General features: G+C 39.3%; 1 protein-coding gene across 3 annotated transcripts in view; it reads left to right on the top strand.

Moving 5' to 3' along the window:
• LOC112274382 (serine/threonine-protein kinase ATM) overlaps positions 1–13,081 on the top strand; it is a 29,229-nt gene that overhangs the window by 8,216 nt on the left and 7,932 nt on the right. Inside the window, exons 21-53 of one of the 3 annotated variants that reach the window (XM_090247849.1) lie at positions 165–789; positions 1,147–1,218; positions 1,426–1,587; positions 1,783–1,905; positions 2,230–2,357; positions 2,722–2,740; positions 2,885–2,931; positions 3,174–3,237; positions 3,755–3,829; positions 4,194–4,313; positions 4,608–4,796; positions 4,907–5,034; positions 5,199–5,268; positions 5,432–5,559; positions 5,713–5,848; positions 6,164–6,325; positions 6,659–6,757; positions 7,118–7,164; positions 7,442–7,631; positions 7,793–8,002; positions 8,302–8,373; positions 8,642–8,711; positions 8,877–8,994; positions 9,223–9,346; positions 9,687–9,827; positions 10,054–10,185; positions 10,509–10,556; positions 10,809–10,913; positions 11,197–11,283; positions 11,518–11,927; positions 12,331–12,397; positions 12,620–12,694; positions 12,840–12,953. In XM_090247849.1, the coding sequence (XP_090103975.1) occupies positions 165–789; positions 1,147–1,218; positions 1,426–1,587; positions 1,783–1,905; positions 2,230–2,357; positions 2,722–2,740; positions 2,885–2,931; positions 3,174–3,237; positions 3,755–3,829; positions 4,194–4,313; positions 4,608–4,796; positions 4,907–5,034; positions 5,199–5,268; positions 5,432–5,559; positions 5,713–5,848; positions 6,164–6,325; positions 6,659–6,757; positions 7,118–7,164; positions 7,442–7,631; positions 7,793–8,002; positions 8,302–8,373; positions 8,642–8,711; positions 8,877–8,994; positions 9,223–9,346; positions 9,687–9,827; positions 10,054–10,185; positions 10,509–10,556; positions 10,809–10,913; positions 11,197–11,283; positions 11,518–11,927; positions 12,331–12,397; positions 12,620–12,694; positions 12,840–12,953 (4,357 nt within the window). Of the gene's footprint in view, positions 1–164; positions 790–1,146; positions 1,219–1,425; positions 1,588–1,782; positions 1,906–2,229; positions 2,358–2,583; positions 2,741–2,884; positions 2,932–3,173; positions 3,238–3,754; positions 3,830–4,193; positions 4,314–4,607; positions 4,797–4,906; positions 5,035–5,198; positions 5,269–5,431; positions 5,560–5,712; positions 5,849–6,163; positions 6,326–6,658; positions 6,758–7,117; positions 7,165–7,441; positions 7,632–7,792; positions 8,003–8,301; positions 8,374–8,641; positions 8,712–8,876; positions 8,995–9,222; positions 9,347–9,686; positions 9,828–10,053; positions 10,186–10,508; positions 10,557–10,808; positions 10,914–11,196; positions 11,284–11,517; positions 11,928–12,330; positions 12,398–12,619; positions 12,695–12,839; positions 12,954–13,081 lie in introns of all 3 variants that reach the window. The other 2 variants (XM_024503843.3, XM_090247847.1) reach the window with 2 other exon arrangements.

The raw sequence follows: 13,081 nt of genomic DNA, 5'->3' as shown, positions 1-13,081 counted from the left end.
CAACTGTCTTAGAGTGTACCAATTAAGATTGGCGTGCCCATTTTCTGCTTACTGAAATTTTATAGAAAGTTACTTTTGACGTTTCTAATTTTATATCGTTTTTCTTCATTCTTTTGAAGCAATGCTTGTTCATAACCTAACTTCTCTTGGTCTGCTTGATCCAGGGGTCAACGACTTCCAGATTGGTGTCCTAATGGTAGACTATGGCTAGGCTTGTCAAACATGCTTGAAATTTGCTTATCTGTTCTTGAGAATTGCAGAAACCGCATTGAATCCAGTGATTCATCCAGAAGTTCTTTGTCTGCTTCTTTGAATACATTTTTTCATGAGTTTACACCAGCAGCACTATCAGCCTTTTCATGTTTTTTATCATCACCGGGGCGGGCGACCTTGGTATGCAGTGGAGGGCTCGCTTATGAACTGGACACATCAGTTGCTGTTCTTCCGATACTGACCAGGTTTTTGGAATCGATTTCTAGTGCGCTGACCTTCACTGCAGCTGTGAAATCTTCAGCTCAAGAAGAGATTCCAGGCAGTCCTGTAACATTGACTGAGGAGCGTGAGGGGAAAGTCAAGTTGATGGATGTTGATTTAGATGAGTTCTCAGAGATGGGTCCCCAGGGTTCCCAAAAGCTTGAAGGGTTACGCTCGAAAATGAGAGGTGACAACTGTCTGTACGATCAATGGAAGGAGCTTTGTTTGAAAATTGTTGCTGACATTGGGCGTATTTTGCCAGAGACAACGTACAATGTTCTTTTTAAACTACTAGACAATGAGGAAGATATCAAGGTTTGACGAAGTGACCTTGCTCGAGAAAGTCTAGAATTAGAACATTATTAAGATTAAATCTTCTTTCTAATTTTTATTTTTCATCCTACATCATCTGCCTCAATGGCCAATGATCTCTTTTCTGCAGTTTTCTAACTAAATCTCAATAGCCATAACTTGCGTTCCTAGTAACAAAAGCAGACTGATCTAGGCGTCCACCATGTCTTATGCTTATAATTTGTGAGAAAAATGAACCCAGAAGTTGGTGCTCGCCCTACTTTAACCAAGGTGGAACTAAATTTCAAGTTTTCATTACGCCTCTTATGTCGTTTTTGATAATCGATTCAAGTGTCTTGACTTTCGTGCCTTGTAAAATAGGTTCGGTGGAAAATTTTGCTTATTTTATGCGACCTTACGAAGGAGAAAACTATTGAACATCTACCTGAATTGGTGGGTTTCTGATCTGCGCTCCCTACTTTGTGACTTAAATTACATTGTTTTCAATTTGAAACACTGTTGATAATTATTGAAGGAACAAGAGATTTGCGTTCCCAAACCTCACAACTCAGTTATTTGTTCTGTTCACACTTTCCTCAGCCTTTTACGTTACACAAGATGTCATCAACGTTTCTTCAATGTTTTTTTTGTGACATTCAGGTGCGCTGCATGGAGAGTTTTCGCGAAGTCTGCCTGCATAGTGAGTCTGGGCGATTTAATATTTTGTCAGGCATCGATGCTATACTGGTTAACTTACTGATGCAAGATCAGGGTGCTGCCAAAGTTGGTTCCTTCAAAGATATGCAGCTAGTTACACAAGAGGTTGACGACGTGCTTTCAACCGTGTCATTTGAATTACTTCATCATAGAGATTCTATAAAAAGTGCTGAGAATTGAAAGTACGTACTGTTATCAATGGTGGTGAAATTGCACCAGTTATGACGTATCCAGTTTTTAAGATTGGAGAGTAACACTGTGATACTGCGCGCGTGCTATGGCTGATTTGTGAAAGGACAGGCTTTGCCTCAGTTGGCTTCTTTCATTTCAGATTTGGAGAATATTAATCTGCTTTGGCCTACTCGAATTAAGTTTGTTAACACGGTCTTTAACTATATTCTGGTCTCTCCAAGTACAGCTCAGGTATTTCTTAAAATTCATTCTTGCGAAGTAACCACCTTTCTCATCCTCTAGAGCTGAGGCCTTGGTTTAACATACAGATTGCTCATACAGTTCAGTGAATCAAGTTACCTTATGGCATGTTTTCCTGCATTTGGAGTTTAGCACTGTTAAATCGGATGTAACTGCCTTTGAGTCTGCAGCAAAAAAAAAGTTGAATTTATAATAACTTTTGATGATAAAAGTGATGCCTCAATGCTGTATCGGATTTCTACCATGAGTTGAGACATTCTTTTGACGGGTTTCATGACCTTCTCTAAGCTGTGTCGAGATTGATTTGGTTCGCAGGTGTTAACCGAGAAACTGCTGAGTTTTATGCACGATGTAGAGTACAGAGTTCGACGTTTAATGTGTATGCGAACCAACGTCTTCTTCCAGACCTGGGATGGTCATCATGGACTATTCCGTGATGTGTGGTATGTTCACAACTTTAAGGAACGGCGAAGAAAGAATCTGATCGGTGTCTATGAGAAAACAACAGGCTGGAATTTTTTGTTTTGTAGTGTTCTTGTTCTTGAACAGTTATTCTTTGTAAATGTTAACAATCGAGTTCCGGGCTGTGGTATGTCTTGAGAGACTGGGTCTGGGAATCGGAATCCTTTCTTGTTTGTTGATAGTTGTAGTTGTTGGCTTATTTCTCAGCGCTAATTTTGGAGTCAAGATGGTGATGGTGACAAAAAGCAAGGTTGTCCGGGCATCAGAAGTTGAATTGGCTGGTTCACAAGATACTCCCTTTACAGAAACTGCCTTGTTAACATTAGCAGAGATTGCTGCGTGTAGTGACAAAGTGGAAGGCGAGGTGAGCTGAAGGAATGTCATTTGACATCTGTGTATTCTTTTATCTGTGTAAGACTTGCCACACTAACCTTCCCAAATTTAGCTCCATTACGAGTTTCGAAGGTCTTTTGCAGAATCTTTGGACTTAACGTGATTTGTCTTGCAGGCATTGTTTATGCTATGTGCGCATGCTGCCTTGAATCCATCACAAAGGTTACACTTTCTATCTTCTTTTTGTGAGCACAGTTTGATGTTCGAAAGCCCTTAAATGTTCGAATTCAAATTTGGTCTATGATTGGGCTTGCTACTACATATAGTATGTAGTTGCACTTCGTTCCGTTATTTTATATAACATGCTCAAGCACCTAAGAGTTTAGAGATAGTGATATTGATTGAGTAAGTCGCAATTTGAATGCAATGTCGCTAACTCTCTTGCTTTCATGACACTGCTGCAGGTCTCTTGTCAGAAATGTCCTTGACAGAGTAGCAAGTCAACTACAATATCCACATCGCTGGACGGTCAGTATGGTTCTTGATGAATTATGTTCCTCGACAACACTTAGTGAAATATCTCGATTATTTTGTGGCTTCTGATTTTTTCAGCTTGATTATAAGGCTTTGGGTATCTACAAGAAGGCCTTAAGTAGAAAATATTGGCTTTGTTATCTATATTCATTCTTCTTGGTGGTTAGGATTCTGGTGGGATAGTTATGTCTTTGAAGCTTGAGTGTAATTTATTTGAGGTTTTCCTAGTTTTTATAGATTATTATTATTATTATTATTATTATTATTATTATTATTATTATTATTTATTTTGTTTCACTGAGTCACGGCTTTCTCTTGGTTATCAGATCACACAAGTTTTGCTTGGAAAACTCGAGTCCTTCCGTAACTTTCCACAATTCCTGTTGAACAGATTCAGTCGTCCTGAGATGTTTTGTTGAAACCTTTTTCAACGGGTTGAAAGTTCGTGATAGGCTCTTAGGTGTATTCAGACCACACCACATATTGTGACGATTATTTATCTTGTTTGCAGTACTTCGAGTACGTGATGGGAGCGCTACTGAGCAGATGGGTCATAGCACGTCTGTCAATACCGTCACTTGTTGAGGTTGGCTGATCATTTCATAATTCTGCGATGTGTCCTGCACCTATGGCGTTTTCAATTTTCAGCTTAGAATTCTCGTGTTGACATGTTAGTAATGGAATTGCTGAAACAGTAAAATGTTTTGAAGTACAGTGTTACTCTGTGTCGACCTACAGTTTGTAGTCTACGCGTTTTTACTTCAGTCCACTGTCATGTGACGAGCGATTGGGTGAAGTTTCTGGATTTTGTTTTGTTGCTTATTAGCTAGCTCTCGCTTTTACTTGATCACTGATCCTGATAAGAATCATGACAAATGCATGTTGGTTGTTTCTTTTTACTTAAACGACTTTTGTTACTTTTTTGTATCCAATTTCCGTAATGTTTTCAGATCAAGGACTTACTCAGTGAAAGATCAGCCGTAGCGATGTTCCTCGAGCAATGCTGTCCTTGGCTGCTATCATCTCTTTTTCTTCATGATGACAAGGATGAACTGCAATGGATTGCCAAGGTGTATACTCGACTATTTTTATTACTCTTACATGCTGCTAGATGTGATTTTTTCATTTTTCTAATTTGCTGGAATACTTGAAATGGTGATACATATATTTGTAGAAACATCCTCGTGATCATAATCGGTGTGCAGTTCTCTTGTCCTGATCTTGAATCTCGAGTTTGAGTGATTTCTGCAGCCGATGCTGCATTTTTCCCGGTTTCAAGTCGCAGCAACAGCTTTAAGATCAATCTGTTAAGACGAAGCTGATTGGTGATAAATCTATCCTGATAATGTGTTCAACTTTTGCAGAGCATGTCTCTTTCGCTCTCATCATTGGTAAGGCAAAATTTTGCTTCCATCTTCGCAGGCCTTTTGCCTATACATTCCCATGGAACGGAGGATGAACAGGATAAGGCTGGAGCTGTTTTACAATTGCACATGCTGACAGCAGCTGAGTTAACAGAGGATGAGCGTGATACTCTCATTCGGAAGCACATGGTGTGTGTCCACTTTCACCTTCCCAGGCATTAGTAGTTTGCCATTCTGAATCTTGGTGGCGTCTTTGCCCGGTTATCTTCATTATTGACTTTTAGCAATACTTTTTGCAGATTTCTATTGTGAGCTTTCTTTTCAGACTATGTGGTGCCGCGGAGACACCAGAGCTTCCATACTTCTCAAAAGCTGCCATTTCGTCAGCTGTACGAACTGTTGTGGATGGATTTTTGGATACGTATGGGTTCGAGCGTCGTACCATCAACGATATTCTCAGCTCGTGTCTATGTCCACCTCAATCTACGATAGAGTTTTAATTATTGAAATCAGCTGAACCATGAATGCTTACAAGCAATTGTAACCTCCACCTTTAATTCTGTGAACTTGGCAAATGTTTTCGTTTTGCAGAGAACAAGTCTCGGAAGAGGGGGGAGTTGTTGACAAGATGCAGGTTTTCCGACCCGATCGTGTATTCATGGTAGGTTCTGTGGGGTATCAGTATTTAATTTTGCGGATCCCATCTAACAGGAGTAAAGTTAACCCAGCAAGAGCAACCACGTGCCTCGAAGAAATTTACTGATTCTAGCACTTTTTAGTTGGAATCTCTCACTCTGAAGAACTTTCCCTGAATGGTTGTGCAGCTTCTGCTCCACCTTCACTACGAGATCGACTCGGCATACCACCCACGGCATCGACGCCATTTGTTGGCTAGCTTGATGGCTATAATGACTGTAATAGATAAACGTGTGATCGTCTCTAGCACTTTTCGGTAAGATTTTTCTGCTCAAAGATGTTGAAGAGAATGCTTTATGTAGTTATATCAGAACAATTTTTTGTTCTCGTTCTTCTTAAATTTTTATCTTATTCACTTCGTCGTAGACTCCTGTATCCTGACCTCATCATCTTCTTGTTTCGATCGCAGTTACATCATACATATCATCTTGCAGTCTATAAATGTCAATGAACTTCAAGATCAATGTTGCGGCCTCTTAGGATACCTCCTAGACCAAGTGGAATCTTCGCCATTAAGCGCAAATACCCTTGATGACCAGCTTCAGGTACCTATAATAAATACTTCAATATTGATCTCTGTGAGCACTCAGCAATGCAAAAATGCTGTGGGTTCGGACCCTCATCTGCATCTTGTGTTTCCACTAAGATTTCTGAAGTGGTTGGATACGATTCTGTTGACTGCAATATTGCTCTAATTCTGTTTGTGACAGTTGGACAATATTTTGGGTGCAATGTGTTAGTTCTGAATTTGGATTGTCGTAACGAAGTTCGGAGAGCTAAGATACTGCAAGTGGAGGTTGATAGAGTGTTAAAGCAATGCCTCTTATCCCTTCTTCTGTGTTGCACTGCTTCTGCTACAGTCAATCGTCTCGAAGCTAGTGTCTTGCATCACAGCATATGACCAAGTTTCTCTTGATGTTGATGGGCTTCAATCGAATCCTTCACATCAACTGCACATACTGGTAGGTTTGCTGGAGCGGTTAACAGTTAAAGCCAGTCGCTCTCTACATGATTCAATAAAAGTAAGTGTCTCAACGACTATTAGTGGTACTGTGTCAACTCAGTAACCAGTATGTTTTAGCATTATATCAGGCTGTCTGTTGATTCAACCATGGTAGTTGCCTTCGGGAAATTACATCTGCTGCTTTGCTATGCTATTTCATTTCTAGGGCCGTTCATGTTGAATTATAGCTACTATTGGGTACTGGGTCCTATAGCCGTTTCTTTAATTCAGGATAAAAGACTTTCATTTACTAGTTGGGAATATGCAATATTCTGTTTATTGAAATATTGGACTCTTCTATGATCCTTTCTTCCTTTTACATTGATGATGTATTTTCGAGTATATTGCTCAGGAATTGAACCCTTTTCCGAAGCTGCCAATTTTTGAGCCCATGCGAGCCTTGCATAACTCCTTGTGTAGTGGAAGAAGTCTTGCAGATGAATTTGTCCAGGTGTGTATATTTAACTACGAAGTTTCTACTATTTGAGATCAGTGACTTGACCGCTTAGAACATCTTCACATGACATTGATCATCCCTGACACCACACATTGAAGATTTCATGTTCGCGTGTTGAAATGAGCCACTAGAAGACAAGATCTTTTGTGCATTTCCATGAAACATTTTATGAATCTCTCGTTGATGAGTAGCAAATATTTTGTCCATGGTCTCAACTAGAAATTTCAGAATGGAAACAATTTCTCCAGGTATCAATTTGATGCTTTTTAGCGTTTGCTTTCAGCTCTAAATTCACTGGCATTCAGGTTGCTAGGTTTATTCCTGAAGTCTTTGCATATTTTCCACCATTTGCAGTTTGTCAAAAGAGCGCCGAGCCTTCCACCTCAACTTCAACTTATCAGGTTTGTGTCATAGGATGTTTGAAGCTGTTATAAGATGTCACAAGTCCTTTAAAGCTGATATCGAGATCACTGAAAAGAACTCTTCGTAAAAATAGTGATGACGCGGATGTTTTATGATTCGGACATGATGCTTTAACTTCCATGTTGCGCAGCAATTTCTTATTTTCCATGATTATATGAGTTTAAGTATGCTCCTGAAAACTGATCAATTAATACGTGTCACCTATGTGCATATCATTGTTGTAGTTACTTACCATGTCGGTGGTAATCGTTGCAGCTTACAAAGTCTTGCAAATGAGCTCAAACATCGAAAGTGCGAGTTGTACGCGCATCCATTTATTAGTAAAGACGGGACCAGGTGGCGATGTAGTTCTAAAGTTGTGTCAGCGACCTGGAGATTAGTGCAACTATGTGACGAACAAAACTTTACTGACATGCGTGATCTTGCGGGCATGTTCTTGGCTGCTGTAAGTCTTCTGCCTGACGATGTTTCAACTTTCTAAAGTGCTTAATTCATAGCTCAAATTCCATTATTAGATTGAAATGTATGAACCAGTCTCCGCTTGTGTCTTCATTTCTCATGTTAAATGTTAAATTAAAAAAAAATTGACGCCATATGTGTTGGCAGGTTGGAATGGGTAACCCTCACGCTGTTGTGTTTCATTTGCCTGAAGAGCCTGAAGAGGATCTTTCTCGGTCATCTGCAATAACAGATGTTACGATGAACACAGAGTTGGGTCCATCAGACATCTTTTTGAAGAAGATCATGATACAAATGCGAGGTTACCTCATTGACAACAATGTACAAATCATAGAACTGACCTCCAAGACTTTGAAGGTATTTTCTACTCGGTTTTGCTGATTATTACAATAATATTTTTAGATATTCGAAGTTAAGATTACTTGATGTTGAATTACGACAGCTCAAATAACCCAAGCCTCCATGTTTCGTCTATCATTATTATCCTTAAGTTGTAATGTCTTAAAACCAGTAACCTCTTAAGTTTTTGTACAATTGCTCCTCAGTATTGAGCAATTAAGAGTCAAGTATCTTATTAAGAACAAGGTAATTTTCAAAGGATATTAATTAATAATGTAGTGGACGTATCAACATTGAAGTGCTCCGGGTTTATGCAGGGATTGCTGTCAACTGATCAAGGCCATCGTGTTTTGAAAACATTGACATTCAATGATAGAGCTTACTTAGAGGTACTCTCAAAGTTCATCTAGGACCAATCAGCAACAATAGCGAGTAGCCCATGTGGTTTACATAGATACTTTTCCTACGAATAATCCTTACTTTTAATTATCAACACAAGCTTGTAGGAATCGTAGGTTATTTGCTGGATCTTAATTATGCAGACTTTACTTGAGTGGTCCCAATGATAGGTCAATAATTAGCGCTAACTTTTTGCATGTGACATCCTCAAATAATCGTCACAAACTTTAGCTGATAACCCTGGTTTTTAATTGGCAGGTTCATTCCAAGGGAATCAATCTTAAACTTGTTGAAGACTTGCTGAACACATCAAAGCAACAGTCAGCAAGTAAGCGGCGCCAGCTCACTAAACACTACTAGTTTTCGTTGTGTATACGAAGTTGTGTGATGGCAGATATTGAATCTGTAACTTCTCATTCGATATCATTTGTAATGATGCCTTGTCTATATTTATTTAGCCTGAAATCTCGTTCTTTGCTGGGATTGATCGTAGGTGTAGCAACCCCAGTTGAGGAGCCACAACTCTGGAGAACAACTGGCAAAGCATATAACACTTGGATTTGTGCACTTGTGCACTCTCTTATAGAGTATACAGATGACCAGATATTGAGGTAACGGAATGTGTACGTTTTTCATGATTTGATACGCCTTCTAGTTGGGTCAACGTCCAGTCATAGGTAATCATTCCATATTCGATAACTGACCTTTAATTTTTGATAATCTCAGCGTTCTCATTCTGCTGATTGTCCGGTGCTGGAACATGTTGTTTTGTCTGTGATCCATGCATTTTATCTGCTGTGTCAGTAAAGTCTAACCACTTCAATGCATGGATATGTTAGGATCTGCCAAGGTTTAGCGTCGCAGAAGGCTTCTCTTGCCGAACTTGTCTTTCCTCATGTTCTTGGAGACCTTGCTGCACGAAATGAATCGGATACCGAATTATGTAAAATAATTTCAAAGAAGGTAAGTCGATGCCACTGCAAGATTGAACTTCACCACTAATCGCACATTGTTTTTGAACGTGACAATATATAAGTAGCGCGAAATGGATTGCATATTATCCAGTGATGCCTCTTTAGCATGTATCTTGCTGTAATTGAAGTATTTCCATCATCGTGTATAATGGAAGGTTCACCTACTACGTCAGTGGCATGCAAAATAATGTGGCCCTCTGAATATAACGTTCTCTAACTTGGATTTTTTATTCAAGCCTCTTTTTAACTATGTAAGCTGGTAAAATTATCGGGAAATATTTGCAGTCATATAATTTTTTTCATCTAGCACCATGACACGTTTCACGTAGGTTGAAGAGCACATACTGGGCGAGGAAAACGGGGATATGCGTTCAATCCAGCTATTTCTGAGTGCTCTCAATACTCTTCGGTGTAGCTATGTTGCTGCTACTATGAAAGGTCCATCTGCGACGGATAAAGACAATTCAAAGGTTCGTAACTACATACAATCAAAGCAATGTGTTATATTTAAAGCTACTCTTTTGGGTCAGTCATGCTTGTTGAAAGAAGCATCACATTACAAGCGCATTCTCTGGGTTCCTGTAAGTTGATATTTGCCCATATTGTCAACTTCACATTGATTACGCTAGCATTTTAGTTCATGTTCATGTGTGACGGTTGGCTTTGTATCTGAATTTTGGTCTTACCTGTGTTCAGAGAGATAAGACACCCGGAAGTAGTGGAGATGGTAGAAATGGCTCTGCTCGGAAGAGGAAATCCGGTGTAGGATCTTCCGAGCAAGGTGGTGCAAACGCAGGAAGGCATACATCAATATTGAACTGGCAGAAGGTTTCACGTCTTGAAGAACTTGCCTTGTAGAACCTATTCTGTTTGCAGGTCTTTTTATTTTTGTATGCACTTTTCAGTTAGTAAAAAATCTCCATCCCATTTGAAGTGAAGAAAAGTTAAAGCGATTATTTAAAGCTTTTATTTTGTTAGTTATTGTTGTCGCTGACGTTAGAATAGTACACATCACAGTCCTAATATTTGCACCTTGGTGACGTGCATGTTTTAATAATGATCCCAGTTCAGCAAAGTTCTCAACATATGCATGGTGTTAATGTTCACTATATTTCGTTATATGGAAATGCCTAATGCACGTCTGACTGCAGGTGTATTGGTTGCAAATTGACTATCTCACAACAGCAGGAGCAGCCCAAGTAAGCAACATTCACATTTAAATATTTTACTTCACACATTAAAGCTTAGCAAAAATATTGATCAATTTTGAGGTTTACATGAATTTGTTTTAATGATGGTGAGTTATTCGAGATTATAGAGACCTTCTTTCTTCTGTTACATATTAGTGTTTATAGAAGAACATGTTAAAGATTATGAAATTTAGTTGGGAAGTCTTCGGTGTTGTTTGTAGGAGTGAATCAGTAGCTTATTGTTCTCTTGGTGTGCTTCAGCGGTGTGCGGCATATTTTACGACAATCTTGTATGTGGAGCACTGGTGTAAGGACAAGTTCGGAAGCCTCACACTTGGTGAGCCTGACTTTTCTATGGACAACAAGGTACTCCTACAAACTTCAAATGAAATTAAATCCTTCCTGTTATAAATCTGTTGTAGACGTTTGCTCACTAAAGAGCGATCCTTAATATTTGAAAATACACGAAAGAATTTAGGATGCTTAGTTAACGTAAGAGATTAGATAGTCACCGTGTGAGCATCTATTTATTTTGTAACATGCCATTCACCAACATGATTCATAACTTTGGATCCCAGAGACTTCGATCAATTTTAATTCGTTTCTCGAATTCTAGTTTGTTTTACTAACTATTTTGTTTTTTGATCAGCTGCCTGCTCATATAGAGCTGCTTTTGTTGGTGTATACAAAAATCAATGAGCCTGATGGCGTGTACGGTGTTGCACGCTCTCATAAGGTATTTAATCTATGATAGTAATATTTAGGACTGGAGATTTTGTGCTTCACATGAAATTCTAGTTGCAAGTTGCTGTGATGATTATGACCTTCTCGTGAAGTGATCTGATACTGCTGAGTGGGACGATTCTTGGTTTGGATCTCTTTTATTCTAGCAGATTACTGAAATGCTGCCTAGTTGTGATTGTTCACAATCACTCACGAACCTGAGTGACTCTGATTTGTTGATTTTTAGGTGAGATCGCAACTCCTTACTTATGAACACGAGGGAAATTGGAGCAAAGCTGTGGAGACATATGATCTGCTCTTACGAAGTAGGAAATCGCCATTACTAAATCTAAGATCAGGTGACGTCGCAGAATCCTCTACAAATGGATCTAAAGAGCAAAAATGGCAATCTCATAAAGGATTGATGAGATCATTACGACAAATGGGATGTACTTATGTGATAGACCTTTGCAATCAAAGTCTCGCACAGCAAAGGGGGCTTGAAAGTGATTCTGAGTTCAGGGAACTGCAATATGAGTCGGCGTGGAGGTCATGTAACTGGGACAACAACCTATTTGATCCTGATTTTGTTGACGATCTATCCTGTAACCAAGTGGGAGAGCAGAAGGGAGTCGCGTTTCATGCACACTTGCATAGGTCAGATTTTGCTGATCACAGTAATACTTTCAAGCTGTTTCGTTTGATTTTTTATGCTATGTGTAGATTTAAGTATCACTTGATTATTTTACCTATTTAACTCAGCACTAGCTGAAGCCCTATGTCGTGTGCGCTGATTTGTTTGTCTTGGAATTTAACCATCATTTGGTCCTCGTGCTATATCTGTAATCTGAATCAGTCGTTTATTCATTCGATAAGATAATTCAGTGTTTATTGTGAAATGGTTGCTTTCTTGAACAGATTTTGGACATTTTTGCACTTATGAGAGCTATGTGCAAATACTTCCCTAGTGGTTGCAACTTAACTTGTCGAACACCTTCAGTTGGAATAACTTCAATACACGGTCTGATGTATTGCTTTCTTGTATGGAACTCACATGCAGTTGTTTAAGAGCGCTGGTCGAAGGTGATGCTGAAATCTTTTATCCTCGGTTGCAACAGGCAAGACAGGTATCAGCATCATCTCTGATCAAAAGCCGTATGTGCATATAAGGATTTAATTTTTGTGAAAGGTTGGATTTCACATTGATCCAGATGGCCGAAAGTTCACTTCTTTGACCTTATTCTTTAACGTTTTGGATTAGCCAGAGGCATGTGCCTGCAAGTTAGTATTATACACTTACGCATTTCATGTTACAAGACTTACTTTGTGGATTGGAATTGGAGCTGTAGGGAATCATCACAAGTATGACTCTCAGTAGCATGGAGAGCACGCAAACCGTAAATCCTTCTATCATGAAACTTCAGGTACAGTTCTTAATTGTATGTCGCATCGAGAACCTTTCTAGTTTTAACAGGGAAGAAGCTTTCATCTAGCATTTTGTGAGCTAAGCATGTATTTGAAACAGTTTAATGGAGAATGGGCGTAATGATACATCATTTCTAAATACAGATGCTTGAGTCCCTTTCACAATCATGGGAGATGAGATGGAGGCTGTCCCAATCTTCTGGTACTTGCTTCTCGCGTACAGTGGTGGCGGGGCCCCTTGTTCCGTCTGATATTCAGGTATAAGACACATGACATCGGTGTCTTCTATCCCTCTTACTCTTCTAGGACATTGAGCTTTTATTAAGTTGGATGATTCAGTGAAATTAACAGTAGGACCTGGCTAGATATCCAGAAGCCGGTAGACC

Source organism: Physcomitrium patens, chromosome 2 (assembly GCF_059467195.1).
Source record: "Physcomitrium patens ecotype Gransden chromosome 2, ASM5946719v1, whole genome shotgun sequence".
Lineage (NCBI taxonomy): Eukaryota > Viridiplantae > Streptophyta > Bryopsida > Funariales > Funariaceae > Physcomitrium > Physcomitrium patens.
This window is presented reverse-complemented; position numbering and strand designations above follow the sequence as displayed.